This window comes from Dermacentor silvarum, chromosome 8 (genome assembly GCF_013339745.2).
Source record: "Dermacentor silvarum isolate Dsil-2018 chromosome 8, BIME_Dsil_1.4, whole genome shotgun sequence".
NCBI classification, from domain to species: Eukaryota; Metazoa; Arthropoda; class Arachnida; order Ixodida; family Ixodidae; genus Dermacentor; species Dermacentor silvarum.
The window spans coordinates 155,604,231-155,623,809 of NC_051161.1; the positions used below are offsets into that span (position 1 = coordinate 155,604,231).

The following is a 19,579-nucleotide window of genomic DNA, read 5'->3' on the forward strand; positions in this document are numbered from 1 at the left end:
GACGCGACGTTCGCTGCGCGTGCGGCGGTCATGGGACCCGAAGATTCCCACATCCCTCCACCCTTAAATGTTGCCCTACGGCGGAGAAATCGCTGGAACGACGGCATTGACAAAGTATCCGGGCAGATGCGATGGTAAACTCCGGCAGGAAATGGCAGAATCCACGTTGATAGGCAGCACAGTCCTGGGTGGCGGCCGCCCAGATATGACAGCTGTCACAGTGCTTGACGATGACGCGGGCTGAAGATGGCTTGCCCTCAAGATGCGCACCGCAATGTCCACCCGGGAACAGCGGGTCAGGACTTTCTCGAAACGGCGCGCGCGCCGGCACGATGAAGCTCGCACCGACGCATCCTCGTGGGAGTGTATGATGGTGGGCCTCCCTCATTGTGTCTGCCATGTGCTGCTGCATCGGACCGCGAACAGGGAGGGGCCTCCGCTCCAATTTGAGGCCGAGACAGCAGCCAGGGACGTGGACGATGGCAGCACTAGCAAGTCCAGGCGGCTTCACTCGTTCTGCAAAGTCGCTGAAATGCACTCCACAAACACTTAGAATTAAGGCAGTAGAGGCCGCCGCAGCGTCGGCCGTCTGACACGATGCTGAACCACCCGTCTACCGCATAGCTTTATGCGGACACGAAAAAAAAAACAATCCAGTTCGTTTGAATGAAGTTATACGCTTCAACCGAATTTTTCCGGTCCGATCCGGCGTGAAAGTAGGCGATGCTCGTATGAACAAAGCGCTGTATGGTCCCCCGAGATTTCCGTTATTCCGCCCGCAAAATATTGAGTTCATCTGAACAAAATAAGCTTTCTGTTTCGAACGAGGTTTCTCCGCTCGGGCTAGTATAGTAAAACTAGCGAATCCGGTTGCACCCGCTAAATGTCACGGCATGGTCGTCTTCGAACATGCGACCGGCAGCTCCGCAGAGCCTTAGGCCTAATCGCGTCCATGACGGATACCAATGCCACAAAAGATTCATAAAGGGTTCCAATGAGCCGCCGTGAGGAGATGCAGGCCTAGCTAAGTGGTCCCCGCTCGCTGCTCAACACGCAGCTTTCGAGCTGACTCCTGGGACTGCGTCCCGCTGACGTCCTATAGCCAGCGTTTCCGGCGCCCGCTCCCAGGGCCAAAGATACAGAAAGGATGCTATTTACATATGTACAGGGAAAATCGACCACCGCGTCGGCTGCTGAACTCACTCGCTTCGGGCGTACTCTTGGGAGAAAACTCGCTGCAAATCTCAGCGTCTACACGTCGCATTCAAGAAAGCACACGCCCAATCTAGCTAGCAATCACGCCTTTGGGTGAGGCCTAACGCTGGTCCGGACAAAGCCTTCAGGCTTCCTCGCATTAGAACCTATCGTCGTCCCGTTTTCCAAGAGCTTGCCCCACGTTGGGGACTCCAAATGTCGGGATATGGAGGGATGCCAACGGCCCTCTGCCTCGACACACCGAGTCCCGCGGTTGGCGCATGCCTGCGCATCAACTGCGGTACGGTACAAGCTCGAGGAAACAATAGACGACAACCACGTGTACACTCGGAAAGCATTTATTACGACTGCAACTAACACTTCGAGCAGGCCAGCTAGCTATAGTTGACATCGCTGAGGGTTCCCTCGAAGAGAATAATACACTAGGTAAAGAAGGGCTTCCGACTTACCAACTGGGGAATACGGGAGCGGCGGCGGAGACTTTCGCCATCGCCGCTTGCTGGGCACCAAAGAGAGCCGGGCGATGTCAGCGGGATCTCACGTGACTCACCCGGTGGCGCTGATAGCGCTTGCGATTCCCGTGTGCCGCCCACGGAAGGAAAGTTTCCCCTCTCCCAACTCACCCTAGCGCGCATGCGCCTGACGCGACGTTCGCTGCGCGTGCGGCGCTCATGGGACCCGAACATTCCCACAATCTATATTACAAAAAAATTTAGAAGCGTTATCAAATTACAAGAAGCAGCTTCAATATTCTGAGCAAGCTATGTCGTTGGAGGAAAATATGACAAATATATCACCACAAGAGCGTTTCCAAAATAACGAGAACAAATGATATTTCAAGTATATAGCGGTGTGCTCAATGCGCCATCATGTGAAAACACAACATTCAATAATGTTTCCTTGGAGCTCTTGACTTTTACTCGTCACAGTTAGTAGAATTCGTTACTTGTGCTGCAATGCTGGTTTTATATGCTTCCAGGAAAAGGCTAACATTCCAGTCCAGGTGCCAGGCGATCCGGAACGGCTGCACATGGCAAAATGCGATGCACAAGGTGGCATCGCCTACCATGTAAATCAAATCCAGTTCGTGGTATGTAAACTCATTGCTATGTACTGTCTCGGCTGCTTGAATCCGACGAGAAATCGCCCGACTTCAGGCTTCCTCGTGCTATATACTTAGTTAGAGCAACAGCAGTATATGTCTTCACAATGGACCCCCGAAAAGGTTATTCTTGATGTATGAACGTCGTTTTCGTCCACTACACTATGGCCTGCTGTGCCTACCAAAATATATGTACATGTACATGTACAGGAAAAATCGCTCTCAGTGTGTGTGTGGAGCGCCAAGCGTCGCACGAATAAAAAAACACAAATATTGCGCGATAGCACAGCTGTTTACCTGTCCGTCTCCCAAGTGCACATTCCTACAACAACACGAGACCCAATATCAAAGGTGGTGGCACAGAACTTGTTACTGTAAGCGCATATGTGACTGCTTGGCCAGCTTCCGTGCGTTTCGCACACTATCGTATGCAACACCAAATGTGTTGCCACAACTTAGGGGTTGTAATAACGTAATCGTGTAATACCATGCGCTTTTTATGTTCAGGTACCTGTGTATAGAAATCCAGATGGTCGGGCTGTACTTACATAGTCGTCATGTCGCAATTTAATCTTTACTGGCACTTGCACTACTTCGTTCTTGAAAACGCCGGTGTGCGTGGTATTATATTGTCTGTAGTGCTAACCATGCTGTGGTTATGGTAGGAAAATATGTCTTCGTTTTAGGGAGAGGTTAAAGTTGGAGATGAAGAAGTGGTTTTACTTCATGGCTGAGCGCTGCCAAGTTTTGACCAAAGACTGGTAAAAGAATACACAAGGGTAGACAGACAGACAAGGTGGTGCGAGAACTGACAATTTGTTTATTTTTCTTCCGACAAGCGCCTTATGTACAGGATTTGAAAGACAATAACAGAAAATATGACCCCCCTCCCCCCCCCCCCCCAAAAAAAAAGAGACGACAGAATAAAAACACACAGATCCCTAATCATCAACATGTTTGCTCAAGTCACATTCATTTTGTTTTCTTTTTTTTTGGATTCGCAGCTTTCAAAAATTCAATTTTTTCTTTCATAAAGCAATCGAACGTGTGCTCACACATCGACCATTGACATGCATTTGAAATGCCTCATTTTTCTCCCTTTCTGTCTGGTCCTTCGACCGTGCAATAACTTTTATCTCATGGAAGCACGCTACAGACATGCATGTCGCTCAGTGCGCGGATAAATTTCATGGGGTTTGTGATCTGATTGCAAGAATAATTATGTTTTCTACGCCTTTCGTTGATGCACCTTGCCGTTTGGCCAATGTAACTTCCAGCACAAGATAGCGGTGTACAGAATCAAACACAATTGGAACGATCAACAAACTTGTTTTTGAGATTCAAATCACAATGGTTGCTGTCCACCACATCGCAGTTTAATTTCTTGCACAGTCATTTAACCTTTAGCGCCACTGAAAAAAAAAACTAACGTGAGACGTAATATAGCACGGCTCCAGCCATGACGCAGATCTTGTAGCTAAATTCTCTCATTCCGTTTGTGCTCTCATAACGTAGTTTTACCACCATCGTCATCGGCGTAGCGAAAAGGTTGGGCCGAGCAATCCCAGTCTGCAACTTTAAAACGCCGTCGCAGTAAAATTTGTTCAGAAAACGCGGCAGTGATAACGGAGCTTTTGAACGTAATCCATGCATAGCGTCACCTGTCGAGAGCAGCCGCAGGGCTCGATTTTTGTTGGCCACAATCATTACAAAGTGCCAGAAAATTAAGCCAGAAAAAGCTTAGGGGAAGTTAACTGTTTCCCTAATTACAATGTGAAAATCATAATAGATAAAGGGAAATGAAAGTGAACGAACAGATAACTTGCCACAGGTGGAGACAAAACCCACATGTCCGCTTTACGGATAGGATGCTCCAAAAGTGATTTTTTGCGTACTCTTTCATTTCACTTTACCTTATTATTTATATATTTGAATTTAACAAAACCGTTACGTTGCCCTATGTTTCATTGTTCGTCATGATTGTGGCCATCAGCTGTAAAAGGTAACTAAAAGTAAAAGAAGTCCCAAGTTGCCATGGTAAGCATGGGTAGCTAGCACAAGAGTGAGATGAATGATGATAACGGCACAACAACACCTGTTCTTTTTTGAGCCAGTGACAGAGAGCAAACAAACAAAAAGCGGCAATGCATGATCGGCGATGACATCATTAGATGTCGCTACGCCGACTACGCATGGCGTGTCACGCGTCGGAGACCCGAGATCACGTCCTTTGTGGGGACAATGATGTTTTGTGAAATTTTCTTTTTCCATGAAACTATAGTAAAAATGTTCATATTTTTTTGCTCTTGGGTTGCCACGTGGCATAACGTCATAATGGAGCTAAATATAACCATTAAGACCTGTTTCGTAGAGGTACTGTAACAATGACTTATAAAATGTGTTGTCCATAATTCATCTTTCATAGTCTTCCGCATAAGTCTTCAATTTCATACCTTTAAGCGCACTTTTGCGAATTGCCTTTCTCCCGAGACACGGCCAAAGTAGGAGGCGGGCTTCCGCTGCAGACGCAGGAGCAGAATACTTCCGACACTGGACAATGCCTTCGTATATGGTTGACCCCAAGCACAAGTGATAGCTGGTGTAAAAGCCGCCCCGGCCCGAAGTCTCCAGGGAGAGACTTCCTCCACCCGAGAAAGATAATATACATTCTAATCATATCTCCGACATACCTAAGAAAAATTGTGTGCGCTTTCAAGTGCTATAGCGACAAAAATGATTACTTCTAGGGACGTGCATTATTAACTGTGTACCTTATTATTAGGCACTACATGTGGCTTGCTATCCTTTGTTCACAAGTCTTCTAACGTCGCTGTCTAGATACCGCTCATGTAGTTTTTTTTTTCTTTTTTCTTTTTTTGCAGGACAATCTCGCTAGGAAGCTTGACGTGGAGCCGCTAAAGAAGGAGCATGAAGCATCTGGCTGAACAAACTTCACTCTGGTGGTGTAAAAAAAGAAATCCTAGCGAAGGTCCACTGCAAAAGTTTAATTTGTGCAGTAATTCAAGAGTGCATGTACGAATAAAAACAAATTATTAAAAACATGCGTGATGCTGCATTAAAGCGCGCGCCAACTTGCTTGACCACAGATCACAAGAGCGTATTCGGGCTCGTGCCTTCGCACTGTGTGCGTTAAAGCTGTTACAAGTGAGTTGTTGCGATTGGTTGCGATAGAAAATAACCTCACCCAAACGGCCGAATCATAAAAGTCTGTGGGTATTGTTGCAAAATTCGTGTCACCTGGGCAAAGGGTGACTATCTTTCACATATAATTGAGACCACGGATTGTAACCTTGTCGTTCGAGTTGAAACTTAGCTGAGTGCATCAGTTCCCAACAACTATTTTGATTCTAGTTTTCCTGGTTTTCATATCTTTCGTCGTGCCCGACCAAACAAATGTGGCGGTGTCGTACTCTCAACAAGCTACGCACAACAACCTTTTGTGCTCCGCCGTCAACTTCGCCCCTTCTTTACAAAAATTATTCGTGTGCTGCCTCACGTCTAACCCACCCATTTTACTTGGAGTATGTTACCGCCTGCTAGATCAGAAGAGCACATCAGAACGCTCTGATGATCTTACTTGATGCAATTAACTTCCCCGGCATAATGGTCAGCTATCGCACAGACAGGCATCAAAACTTAATTCTGAAAGTGACTTCCTAATCTCTTGTTTACCATTTAGATTGTTGCAGTTCATACCCGAGGTAACGCGACAAACAGACCATTTTTAATCTTCTACTGCCAACTCCTCCGGATAACTTTTCTTATATAACACACTTATCTGCTATAAACGATCCGTGATTCTTCACACTTCATTTTAGTGCCACCTACCTAACCTCAAAAAGAATGTTAAAACAATAGCAATATATAATAAGAACTACACAGCCATAAGTGATGGAGCGTCAGTTTGCAATAAATATGTCTAATTGATTTTGCCTTCCGTTCAATGGAAACTAACATGCACTTCCTTAATATAAATTGCAGACACTGATTCTAAGCTATGTTCCAACCATCACAATAGCTATACAATCAGCATCCCTGTGCTTCAACGCCACATTAAAACTACTTAAGAACAAAGAGAAGCGTCAATTCAGGTCAGCAAAAGTATTAAGTACATAATGCGATTGGGATAAATGCCGGACCACCAAAAAGCATTTCGATTCTCTTGCAGCTAAAGCTAAATATTCATTCTGTTTCTTTATTCTACCTGATATGTTATGCCGTAACCCCTAAACAATCTTGCAAAAAATATTAACCCGTCATCAACTACACCTTCACCGAATATTCTGCTGTGAGACAAACACAATGTTTTAGTTCCAGAGCACTTTGTCGTGCAAGTATTGAATGATGCTTTGTGTTCAGATATTGCGGTCGAACTAGATACCGAACTTTCTCATGCCTTACCCGTAATTCACGCAACCATGCATGAAATCACGTTTGACGCCCATCGTAAGGTGCAAATTATTCATTCAGTATAGATTACATTATCCACTGGTATAGATGGCGTCATTGCTAAAATATAGAAGAATACTACAAATGTGACACTTGTGATCCTTTCGCATATATTTCAGCAATTTCTTTTATCTGAAGAAACAAGACCGGAAATTTGTCAAGGTCATTTCAATCCGAAAGAAATGTACCTTTTCTTCGTCCAAAAGTCATCGTCCCATCTCCCTAAAAAGTGCCTGATCAAAAGTGTTGGAACATGTTATCCATTCTCACAATGTTAATTTTATAACATTGGTTCATTTTCTGAATGAAAATTAACACGCTTTCCAGAAAGGTGTTTCCTGCGATACTTAATTTGCAAAATTTATCAACGACACTAGCACTATATAGTACTGACGTCTACGCTCGTCCTTAGACTTCGACAAAGCTTTCGATCAAGTGCCTCATAAAACTGTGCTTCTAAAACTTTCGTGTCTTAACCATTTGGGTTGTTCAATGCATTCGTGACTTCTTAACTAACTTTCAAGAATTCATTTGCGCAAATAACCAGTCTTTTACTTCAGGCCTTGTTATTTCAGGCGTGTCGCAGGGCCTGGTCTTTGGCCCCTTGCCATTCTTACTATACGGGGTGATCATGTTTAAATTTTATGAATTTTTTTAATCGTATGTTGCAGATAATACAATTCTAGTTTGTGATCTGCATTATTCACAGAGGCGGACATTACTTTCACGAGAAATCGAAACACACATTAAAAGAATTAAAAGGTTACTAATTAACTTCTTAATGAATTACTTTACAGCACGTATTCTACTTTACGAATGGCGGCCGGTGAGATTGCGAGAATCCCCTTGGTTAATTCCCAGAATGACACCAGTTTGGAGATATGCGCCTGTAAAAATGCGTAAAAATGCACTGTTCTACTTACTTTTTTTCACAAAATGCTCTTTCGTGCATTGAAGCACTAAAGTAACTAGAACGCCCATGTCACTTAGTAATTGAACCCCTCCCACATTTTGGGAAACATCTCTCAACTGGTGTCATCCTGGAAATTAATTTCAAGTGGATACGTCTTGCAAGCTCACAGGCTACAAATAGTAAGTTGCAATTCGTGTCGTAAGGCATTTAATAAGTTAATTAAGGAATTTTTGGTTAATTAGTTGAGTATTACTTTCGAGTGGTCGTGCTAGTAATGTCTGCCTGATATCAATGTGGCCACTGAGGCCGCTGCTAGTAACCTAGTTTCCGACCTGACGCCAGGTACAAGCATGATCACCAATAGCATGGCGCCCTGTCGAGCGACCATCCCGGATATTCCTGCGGCTAGGACACGCTCAGCCTCACAACCAGCGACCTCAAGTCCAGCCGAAGCTACGGAACAACTCCTTTGTCCGGTCAACAAGGAAGCGCGAGCCAGTGCAGCACTTTTATTTTACAGAATAAATAAGTGTTCTATTCTGCAGTGTGCGACTTGCGCAGCTGCGCAGTACGTTTTCTTTTATTGCGATAGCAGTTATATGGACACTCAAAGCGAATTTCTGCCGTCGTCGTCGCCGTCGCCGTGAGGTTCCGTATGATGTCAAACGGCGATGAAATCGTCGCCGCGTATCATATGCTGTATGTGAGAGTGAAAGCTGCGCGAGGGGCGCGCGCTTTCACGGGGAGCGAACGCACGGCGGAGAGCAAACGCGACTTCTTCCGTTGTGCCATGGGGGGACGGGAGGGAGGGGAGGCGATGTTTAGCAATGGCACCCCTGCCGAAAGCACCATGACCTCCCTGAAAATCTATATAGCCTATCTATATAAAAACGTTGCGATGCGAGAAGGTGGCAAAGACTTCGCACGCTGCTTGACGAGTGTCCCGTTCTGATCTCGTCGAAAACCTCCGAGCCGCCCCTAGAGGCACGGGCAACAGTCACCAACTCCGCGCGCGTTCGGAGCGAACGCGGGCAAAACGCCGACGGCGTCGACAACACTTCTGCGCGTTGCTTCTGCTGTTGCATGTCCAAGTTTATACAGCTGATAAAACTACTATCCTTACTCCGTATAGCTCTCTACTAAGTTGTTATCGCAATGGATGCTTCCCCTTTCGGGTGAAACTGCGACATTTCTTTTTACCATGCATCGGGTGCAGGTTAAAGCACCCTAGCTGGTCAACATTCTTCCGGAGTCCCCATACTGCGTGCCTTAACGCGGTTTTGGCACATAGAACCCTAGAAATGTTTTAAATGCGTCAGCAATTCTGTGGTTACCCAACGATAAAACTGTCCCTGCGTCCGTCCTTCGCGTAAGACGATCGCTTTCAAGATAGGAGATAGGAAGGAGGACAACGATGAACGCGCAAGAAGTGCCACGAGCGGGAGGGGCCGTATAGGAACAGTGGCATGATTAGCGGCATCGGAGCCAGCTGTAGAAGATTACGACGAACGCGCGACAAGTGCGTCCCTGTGATCGCGTGACGTGTGCAATCAGGCACACACTAGGCACACATTTAGTAAGCCAGAACTGTGGAGCAGCCGTGGCTTCGGATCGGAACGTCATCAGCGCAACTTAACAGTACAGTGTTGCAACCGCGCTGCTCCGCCTCCCGATGTTTTCACGGTCGTTCTCGCAATCATACCAAAACACAAGCTCACGACCACTCAATACCACGCCGTTACTACTAAATGCTTACGCATCATTCAGATAACTCCCTTAGGAGACGCTAAGTAAATTTTATTTGCTGTGCGAACTCAGTCTTGAATTAAAGCCGAAAGTACCATGACCTCCCTGAAAATCCGCATCCACTATAGTGACGAGCATTAACGCACTTAGAGGCAGCTTTTCGTGCGCATAGAATCAACTGACTTGTTTCATTAGTTTCATTAAAGGGACACGCGTCTATTGCCAGATATATACTATTTTATATGACATCTATGGCTGAGTGAGTGTTTTGCAACGAAGGGATTCGAATTTGCGGTTAGCGCTGCTAATTAATCTGCTAATTCCAAGCTGGTGCCGTTAATCTTACAGAGCTGAGTGATCAGTGCTATTCAGTGACAGGTAATTTAAGGCCTTGCTTTGGAACGTCTATCACACTACTTCCGTGTGTCAACTCACCCCATATAGCTCGGCCGCACCGAGGGAAGAAACGCTGGGTGGCCTCGTGCAGTTTATCCGGGAAGTCCAGCTCCTGAACTTCCATGATTGATGCACCGTCTTCGTTGTCATACTCATAGCGTGACTATTGCATTGTTGTAATGCCAGCATATGTCAAAGCGTGGTATCACTGATGTAGCGCTTTGCTTTTACCATTACCCGCCGCGGTGGCTTAGCGACTATGCTGTTGCGCTGCTAAGCACGAGGTCTTGGGGTCAAATCCCTGCCGAGGCGGCCGCATTTCGATGTGGGAGAAATGCAAAAACGCCCGTGTCCTGTGCATTGGGAGAACGTTAAAGATCCCCTGGTGGTCAAAATTAATCCTGAGTCCCCCACTACGACGTGTCTTATAATCAAATCTTGGTTTTGGCGCGTAAGACCTTAGAAGTCAATTGTTTTTAACATTACGATATGTCAGGTTTCGCCTCTCTAGCTCATACGCTTCTTATACTCGCTTGGCGCGGTCACTTGCACGGTTGTCTCCAGCGCAGTTCGTGTTTCAGCACAGCACAGCGCGAAGGGAATTGGATCAGCTACATGCTTGAAAATTGACCGCGCGATGGATGCAGTGGACCAGTTCCAATCTGTTATATACGTGGCGTATACCGGCTAACTTAAGACACAATCTACGCCTTCAGGGGCCACAATGCTGGTGGTGCACTGTAGTAGCTTTTGCCAAAACGTAACACTGAGCATTGTGTCTTTTTGGGGGTGAACTTGGGTTCTCGGGGGGCAGGCGCCCTGTCAGGCTTTTTTACCTTTTCGCCGGTCCCCTGGGAAACTGTATATGTGCGTATATATAGATATATGTATGTATATATTTTATTGGTTGCCTGAAATAAACTTCAAGAAACGCCAGCTGATATTCTCGGACGACATTTTTTTCCAGCTATGTTTAGATGATAAAATTGAGCCAGTATATTTGAGCATATAGATATTATTTACAGTAAGGTTTGTGCACATAAACGCCTAGAATATTGACCTTGACACCAATAGATATATATCAACCATGCTTTATTTGTACGTGCGATATTTTCAGATCACAAGCTAAGAGAGCAGTGATAATTACGACCACAACAAAAATTCCAAGCAACGCCGCAACTACCAGTGTACTGCAGTGTTCTAACAATATACTAATGTACAAATGTTGTGACTTGAAGTAATGTGAAAGAATGACAGAAAAGCAAATGACGAAATTCAGGAGTTAGAATACGAACAATATCATTGCAGTCACGTCCAGCCGAAAACTATCTCGTTAAAAAAAATTACCATGATTGACAAGAATTCGTGTTTGCAAAATTGCCTACAAAGACGCAATACAAACACAGCCCAATGTCTCGCGTGACCTGAGAGCACTCATTGTGTATTTTCAGAAGAAATACAGCGCCGAATTTGCGGCGACTGCTGCGATCTCGTGGTCCACGTGCGGCTGCAGCAAGGGGTACACCGCGTGCCACGTGGCGCCCAGGTCCAGGTTCGAATCCAAGTAAACAGCGCCGATCAGCGCCTCGCAGGTGTCGGCCAGCGGCTTGGGCGGAACCTTTGACTCGTCGCCGGGGTAGTCCTGCGCATTGGCATAAAGCACGAGATGTTTGTCACGACGGAGCTTTACTAATTGAGCGGGTCATAGCGGGCTTCCCTATTTAGCTTAAGTACGTGCGGTTACGCCATGTTCCGGGAGCACACGTCTGACGTGCTACGAGAAATAACACGCCGTGCTTGTCATATAGCTTCGCTGCGGGTGCTTGGTTGACACGCACCGTGAATGCTCTCTTTCACATTTCTGTAATTAACCCAAAAATGAGGGAATTTGTTCGCGGCCACAACTATGCACCTGCGCCATCTCAAAGCGATGGCACATTTTACAGATCTCCTTCTGCGGGTTATTATTGTGCGGTTTGTGGAGTGCGGTCAACTGAACCGGCTTCTTGCGTGAGAGCTAAGCAGTATGGCCAGGACGTACGATGTCCAACATATTCGTATTGTAAGCTCTGCCTACAACCCAAGCCAGTGACAGCTCCGTGAATCATGGAGGAAGGAAAAAGATTGGGGGTGAGGTACCCACCGCGGCAGTCCATTGGCGATGGCGTCGCGCTGCTCTCGAGGTCGCGGGTTTCAACCCGGCTGCGGCGGCCACATTTTGATGGGGTCCATATGCAAAAACGCTCGGGTGTGTACGATTTGGGTGCAAGTTAACGAACGCCAGGTGGTCAATTGTTATTCTGCTGTCCCCCTCTACGGTGTGCCTCATAATCACATTGTCAACTTTATCTTTTTAATGACGCCAGGAAGCTAGGTGCGGCAAGCCAACTTTGACGCCACCTCTTCTTTCCTTCGACCCGCCGTGGTTGCTCAGTGGCTATGGTGTTGGGCTGCTGATCACGAGGTCGCGGGATCGAATCCCGGCCACGGCGGCCGCATTTCGATGGAGGCGAAATGCGAAAACGCCCGTGTATTTAGATTTAGGGTGCACGTTAAAGAACCACCGGTGGTCCAAATTTCCGGAGTCCCCCAATACGGCGTGCCTCATATTCAGAACTGGTTTTGGCACGTAAAACTCCATAATTTATTTTTTATTTTCTTTCCTTCGAGGCACTTACGCGAGTTCACACTTGGAAAATAAGCCCTATTTGGCTGCTGGACATTACAAGCCATTGTTTGATTCGGGGTATCTTTTAGTGACGCAGTCCTCACAATCTGCCCTAGCCACCCATTCTACTCTACCGCATACTCTCGCGTGCTTGGCGGCTAGTCATACATTACCGCTTCCCAATCATGTGTTAAAGGCCTAGTTTACTATAGTGACTTTTTCAATGTCATTAAAACAAGGCAGTGTTTTTAGTGTTTGTTCATTAATTCCTCAAAAACAAGAAGTCAGTGGGCAGCACTGGTATCCGAATGGCGGCTCAAACTATATATGAACAGCTGTTTCTCCTACGAATGTGACTGAAAAAGAGTACGGAATTTCCAAAGTCCAGTCGTTTTTTTTTTTCCTTAACCTCGATGGCAGCTGTTTGATAAAATGCCCGGAAATGAACCCAGAGGTCGTTCACATTAGCTTCCTCTCCAGCCTACATGCATGGCTAGGCAGTGCTTTCTGCCTTCGCTGAGCTGAACGTATGCCTCCCAATGACGGGAAAGCTTACTGGTTCATATAATTAAAACTATGTCGTTTTTACGTGCCAAATCCACCATTTTGATTATGAGGCACTCCGGAATAATTTGGACCCGCTGGGGTTCTTTCACGTGCGCGTAAATCTAAGTACACGTGTGTTTTCGCATTTCCCCCACATGGAAATGCGGCCGCCGTGGCCGGGATTCGATCCCGCGAACTCGTGCTTGGCAGCCCAACACCAAAGCACTAAGCAACCAGGGCGGGTGCTGGTTCATAGAATTAGCGCCACTCTGTTCTGCTGGCGTTTGATTGAGCGAAGTTCAATGAGAGCATGTGTTACAAGCCTGAGTATTTCAATTTCTATATTAATAGAACTGAAATGTGTTATGATTAATTCTTTCTGCAATTTTTTTAATATTACACAAGGTTTACTTCCCGAGATATTTACAAATGCCAGGCTGTAGCGAAAAACCTAAAACGTGGCTAGAGGAGAAATTGCCTAAAATCGAAAAATCATCTATCATCCAGTCCCACCTCGCGCTCACGGCAAAGCATGAGACATGTGCTGTCGTTAATGTTCGCAACAGCTGCTTGCTTTGGTGCTGTTTTGAAGTCCGCGGATACTATACCGAGCAGTAAATGTTGTTTGATTTCAGATGACGCCACAGCATTCGCACTGGTGACAGGTTTCCGATGGGCAATATTCTAGTAGTGTAGTTCTTCACTGCATCAGTAATTTACTACTTCGCTCTAGTACAGTGCGCGATGACGATGGTGAGCAAACGCCATCTAGATGCGGAGCAGACGACGCGGTGCGAATGAACATATTTACCGGGGCATTCACCCCTACTGCTGGATGAGGAGACTACCAGGAATTACTGCGAAAGAGTATCGATGGAGTGATACCACCCCGCTATCGCGTTCACGCAAACAGGGCTTATAGTTGCCTCGCCGAAACGTTTGCAGACGCTCAGTAGACGAAGCACCGTGGATGAACACATCTTGAGGGACGTTCGCCCTTCCTATTAGCTAAGAAGTCGAGTAGGTTCCACAGTGCGGCAAGGAACCGCTGAGAGAGTTGTATGCAGCCGCCGGAGATTGACTCCAAGCAATATAACCAACTCCAAGTTAATATAACCAGGCAGAACTGATAGTTGGACGAGTTGGTAGGTATTCATAGTGAAATATTTAGCGCGCACAATAGACAAAAACACAGTGAAAGTGAAGGAATACAGTGAAGGCGCTCGTGTGTCCATCTTCACTGTGTCCTTGTCTATTGTGCGCGCTAAATATTTCACTATGAATTAATATAACCAATTCTAGAGGAAAAGCACCCCACAGCGCCCATGCATTGAAAGCTGTAACCGCAAGGGCGCGCCATGTTGGTACTCTGCGCGGGCGTACAAGCTCAGACGACGACATGTAATTCAGACGACACGCGCAACCAACGCCATCCCGAGCCTCCATCAGTATGGTGGCGCCGTCTAATTCAGGCGCCTCAAAACGCACCGTTTCACGCACCGTTAATTTTGCATCAAATCTTTATAAGTAGCCATTGGATCTTTTTGAAGAATAAACGGAATGAACTTCACGCTTTCTCCATAGGCACGCGCTACGCGTAAATGCTTGCTTTTTGCATCATATTTTTTTATTATTTTTAGCGTCACATAAATGAGAGGTAGCAACAGGGCGGCGCCTTTGCAGTAGCCACATTTCTCGCACAGCTTTCCCTCTATAGTTAGTAGACTAACTGTATGCCTCCAAGATTAGCTGAGCGGACAGTCGTGCGCAGCCATACAGGACTAGAGGAGGAGACAAGCGTTCCCCTGTCCTTTCCTCTTCCCACCTCGCGCGTTCTTGATCACGTGACCTCAGACATCGGGCGCGAGGGAACACGGCGCGCATCCAGCCACTATCCTCATATCACCCGTGCACGGTTTCCTTCGCACCCGCAGCAAGCGGCCATATAGCGCGCGGTACGCGATAGGATCTTGTCACACTTGGATTTAAACGAAACATTACGGCGATGACGATGACGACGGTAAAAGTTCGCCTGTCATCATCATCATCATCATCATCAGCCTATATTTATGTCCACTGCAGGACGAAGGCCTCTCCCTGCCATCTCCAATTAACCCTGTCTTGCGCTACCTGATTCCAATTTGCGCCTGCGAATTTCCTAACTTCATCATCCCATCTGGTTTTCTGCCGACCTCGACTGCGCTTCCCTTCTCTTGGTATCCATTATGTAACCCTAATGGTCCACCGGTTATCCATCCTACGCATTACATGGCCTGCCCAGCTCCATTTCTTCCGCTTAATGTCAACTAGAATATCGGCTGCCCCCGTTTGTTTTCTGATCCACACCGCTCTCTTCCTGTCTCCCAACGTTAGTCCTAAGATTTTTCTTTCCATTGCTATTTGTGCGGTCCTTAACTTGTTCTCGGGCTTCTTTGTTAACCTCCAAGTTTCTGCCCCATATGTTAGCACCGGTAGAATGGAATGATTGTACACTTTTCTTTTCAACGACAGTGGTAAGCTCCCAGTCAGGATTTGGCAATGCCTGCCGTATGCACTCCAACCCAATTTTATTCTTTTGTGAATTTCTTTCTCATGATCAGGGTCCCCTGTGAGTAATTGACCTAGATAAACGTACTCCTTTAGATTCTAGAAGCTGACTGGCGATCCTGAATTCTTGTTCTCTTGCCAGGCTATTGAACATTATCTTTGTCTTCTGCATATTCATCTTCAACCCAATTCTTACACTTTCTCGATTAAGGTGCTCAATCATTTGTTGCAATTCGTCCCCATTGTTGCTGAATAGGACAATGTCATCTGCAAACCGAAGGTTGCTGAGATATTTCCCGTTGATCCTCACTCCTAATCCTTCCCAGTCTAAGAGCTTGAATACTTCTAAGCATGCAGTGAATAGCATTGGAGAGATTGTGTCTCCTTGCCTGACCGCTTTCTTGATAGGTAACTTTTTGATAGTTCGGTTGTAGTGTCCCTATAATTGCTATCGCAATAAATTGAATTTAATACTGGGCGACATACTAATTTAATACGTGTCAAAACCACGATATTATTATGAGGCGCGCCATAGTGGGGGACACCGGATTAATTTTGACCACAAGGGGATATCCTAATGTGCCCCCAATGCACGCGAAACAAGCGTTCTTGCATTTCGCTCCCATCGAAATGCGGCCGCTGCGGGCGGGATTTGATCCCGCGACCTCGTGCTTAGCAGCGCAACACTAGAGCAGCTAAGCCACCGCGGAGTTTGTATCACAATAAAAGGATTACATATATTACATATATTTAGGCACTACACTTGGCCTGAGGGCTTCTAACTTTGGAGGTGCGAGCTGGGCGTCCACGGCCTTAGCGCAAACGCGCCTCGAGCGACCCGTCCGATTGTTAGCTCAACAAAACCCTACTGGTTGGGTAATTACTGTAGAGTGGGCACAACTGGTCTAGTGGTTATGGTGTTATATTCATGATACAAGGACTCTGGCAGCGCAATCAAATAGTATGTTCAATTGCACTTGTGGCGCCCGACGTTTAAGTGCCCGTGACGCCGAACTGCAAACTTTCTTAGAGCAGCGGTCCGAACACTCGGCCTTCTATATAATTACTCTCGGGTGTTTTGCTCAGCGCCATATTTGAGAACAAAACTTTCAGACAGCCATTTGCAGAAAGCACCGCGTTTATGACTTCATCAACGGTTATCAAGTCGGTTATTATCGACCTTTTTTATTGGCGTTTTGATGACAAGCCGACATGCAGACACCCTAGAAGACCACATTTATCGTAATTTATGAGATTTCATTCGCGTCTAGTATTGTGCAGTAAATAGCTTTCGAATGAGCTTAATGTTTCTGAGCAGCCGACTTTACCATATGCGGTTGTGTACTGATTTCCTTGCACAGAGTTTTATAGAATAATTTAATTGAGTTTGAGTTTATTAATCACATGAAGATTTGTACATTGGGTATGATATAAAGGTGGGGCCCTATAACTCTCGCAGGAGTTGTGGAAGGGGCCCGTATGTTATATGCTGTTATATAAAGACTAGAGCGCGCGCGAAAAAGAATGTGTGAGACAGTACAAATATGGTACATACTCATGAAGCAAGTGACGCGAGCATAAAACAGCGAAGATTAGTTTTGTAGCTGATAAATGGCTGTTGTGCTGTAAGATCTGTTGGTAACTTATTCCAGAGCTGCGATACGGTATGCGAGAATGTAAATGATCCATAATTAGTGCGAGATTTAGGAACGGTTAAAGTTTTCGAGGTGACTTATCGTAGAGGATATGTGGTATTTTGATAATTAATTTTTACAGAAGGACATAGTACGGTTTTGTACATGATTTTATAGAGCAAAACGAGAATGTGGTAATCAATGCAATGTTTCACCGGTAGTATGTTAAGTAATGGGTAGGCGAATGTGATTGAGTCCGTTCTTTTTGGGAAGAGGATAGCTCGAAGAGCTGTATTTTGTGCTGCAATAATTGGCAATAAAGTGGTGGGGTACGTGAGTTCGTATATGGTAATAGCGAATGCGTAATATGCGAATGTATAAAACTGACATAAAGTGTACGGAGTGTGTTCAAAGGGAAGATGTCACGTAGTTTATACAGTATTGGGATTTTCTTATAGTTGGTTAGTGTAGTTTCGTGGATATGTTTATGCCATTGTAGTTGACTGTCGAGGTAGACGCCCAAAAATTTTGTCTCGTTAACCCTTTCCAAAGAAGAGCTGTTGAAGTTTAATGTTTTAGTGTTCATTAGTCGGGTGTTTTTTGCAGTGAATACCATATAGTTGCTTTTCTTTGTGTTTGCGAGAAGACAGTTAGATTGAAGCCAGTTAGATAGTCTTAGCAGGACATCATTGCCTTTTTTGTAAAGATCTGTTTCCGTATTAGCTGTCAGGAAAATATTGGTATCGTCCGCGTATAAAATGCAGTCTTCTGAGAGATAGTCGGGTAAATCGTTGATGTATGCTACAAAAAGAAAAGGTCCTAATATGGATCCCTGGGGAATTCCGCTGTTAGCTATCATTTGGGATGACGACACATTGCCAACCACTACGTACTGCTGCCGGTTTTTCAAATATGTGCTAATTAGGCTTAGGGGAGCTCCACCAATACCATACTTTTCAAGTTTTTTTTAGCAATATGTCGTGGTTAACAAGATCAAAAGCCTTGGTTAGGTCCATGAAAATACCCATGGTTAATAATTGTCTTTCTATGTTTATTTTAGTTCTTTCCACAATGTTAATTAACGCTGTCTCAGTCGACTTACTTTCTATATATCCGTATTGCTCTTTAGCATAAACGTTGTGCACTGTGAAAAACTTATCTAATCGGGCTAGCACTACTCTCTCAAACTAAAAAATTCAACTAAAAATCTCAAAAATTACTAGGGGGAACTACTGCCCTAATGTTTACGGGAACTGCAAGCAACACACGATTCCCAGCCAGCATGGGAATCGTGGGCAGTACATGGATTTGGCTAAACTTTGTCCTTCTGACTTCAAAAAGCTTCGTGACTATGTAAACTCGTCATTTTCAAGAAAGTATACTGTGCAATACATCATTAATTAAATAGCCCTTAATAAAGTTGTCCGAAAGTAGAATTCGAACACAGGACCTCTAGCACATAAGCTCGATGTGGAAACCATTGCGCCACGGGCGCATACATGGACAAGGGGCAAAGAACGCCCTTAGGAATTTGTCGCAGCAAGCCATTGCGTTTCGATTTGGCCACCTCGACAGGTAGGACCACTGCAATTGTGCGTGTTCGCAAAGTCGTCTGCACTTAGAAAGTATACATTGTTCTGCAATTTAGATCAATGTAGGCAAATAACGCATAGTGAACAAAGCCACCCGAGCGTCTGAATCCACAAGCACGAAGGTCAGACAAATCCATGTGCTACCCATCATTCCCATCGTGCCATTCATATATGGTGGCTGAAGGTGATTGCAGCGCCAGAGCTCTATCAATTATTGTAGGAAACTTGTCCCGCCTACCGCGTTTTCGAGGCTGCGCACGTAGTTGACGATGGTGTCGCTGAGTGTCGCCGACCCCGATCGCAGCAACCGCTGCCAGCCGTGGCGGGTGGCAATGAGGCCGAGCGAGTAGTTGGAGTCGATGCGTGATCGCGCATCGTGCAGTGAGCGCGGACACAGCGGGTGGATGCAGCCGTACAGCTTGGCCGCCAGGAAGTACTTGAGCAGCGCGTCACCGAGCGTGTCCATGGGATGCATGCAGGCCGGAACCTTGCGCTCGGCCGCCGGGAACGAATGGTGGGTGAAGGCCATCAGCAGAAAACCCTGCAGGAAGGTGCGAAATATCTAGGGTGAGTCACCATCGCCTAATAGAGACGTCATATGAACAATACCTCGGAAGAATGCAGGGCCTGTCGCATTCAAGCGGAGTTCAAACCCCACATTGCTTTGAAGCTGTGACCCACAGCGGCGGCTCAGTGGTCGTAGCCTGCTTTTGCTGAGAACAAAGTCGTGGGTTTGATTCTCTGCCGCGG

At 46.0% G+C, this 19,579-nt stretch overlaps 2 protein-coding genes across 3 annotated transcripts in view; one reads left to right on the forward strand and one right to left on the reverse strand.

The window, feature by feature from the left end:
* The window catches only part of LOC119462516 (uncharacterized oxidoreductase YjmC), a 116,362-nt gene extending 111,010 nt beyond the window's left edge, over nt 1-5,352 (forward strand). The window contains exon 11 of the mRNA XM_049672174.1: nt 5,200-5,352. Coding sequence (XP_049528131.1) covers nt 5,200-5,262 — 63 coding nt within the window. The 3' untranslated portion in view covers nt 5,263-5,352. The remainder of the gene's footprint in view (nt 1-5,199) is intronic.
* Nucleotides 1-19,359, reverse strand: part of LOC119462888 (endoribonuclease Dicer) — a 35,539-nt gene extending 16,180 nt beyond the window's left edge. Inside the window, exons 1-2 of one of the 2 annotated variants that reach the window (XM_037724079.2) lie at nt 19,068-19,359; nt 11,265-11,484 (exon numbers count right to left, since the gene is read on the reverse strand). In XM_037724079.2, coding sequence (XP_037580007.2) covers nt 11,290-11,484; nt 19,068-19,358 — 486 coding nt within the window. In that variant the 5' untranslated portion in view covers nt 19,359 and the 3' untranslated portion in view covers nt 11,265-11,289. Of the gene's footprint in view, nt 1-11,264; nt 11,485-19,067 lie in introns of those variants that run through there. The other variant, XM_049672172.1, reaches the window with a different exon arrangement.
* Between the last annotated feature and the right edge of the window lie 220 nt (nt 19,360-19,579).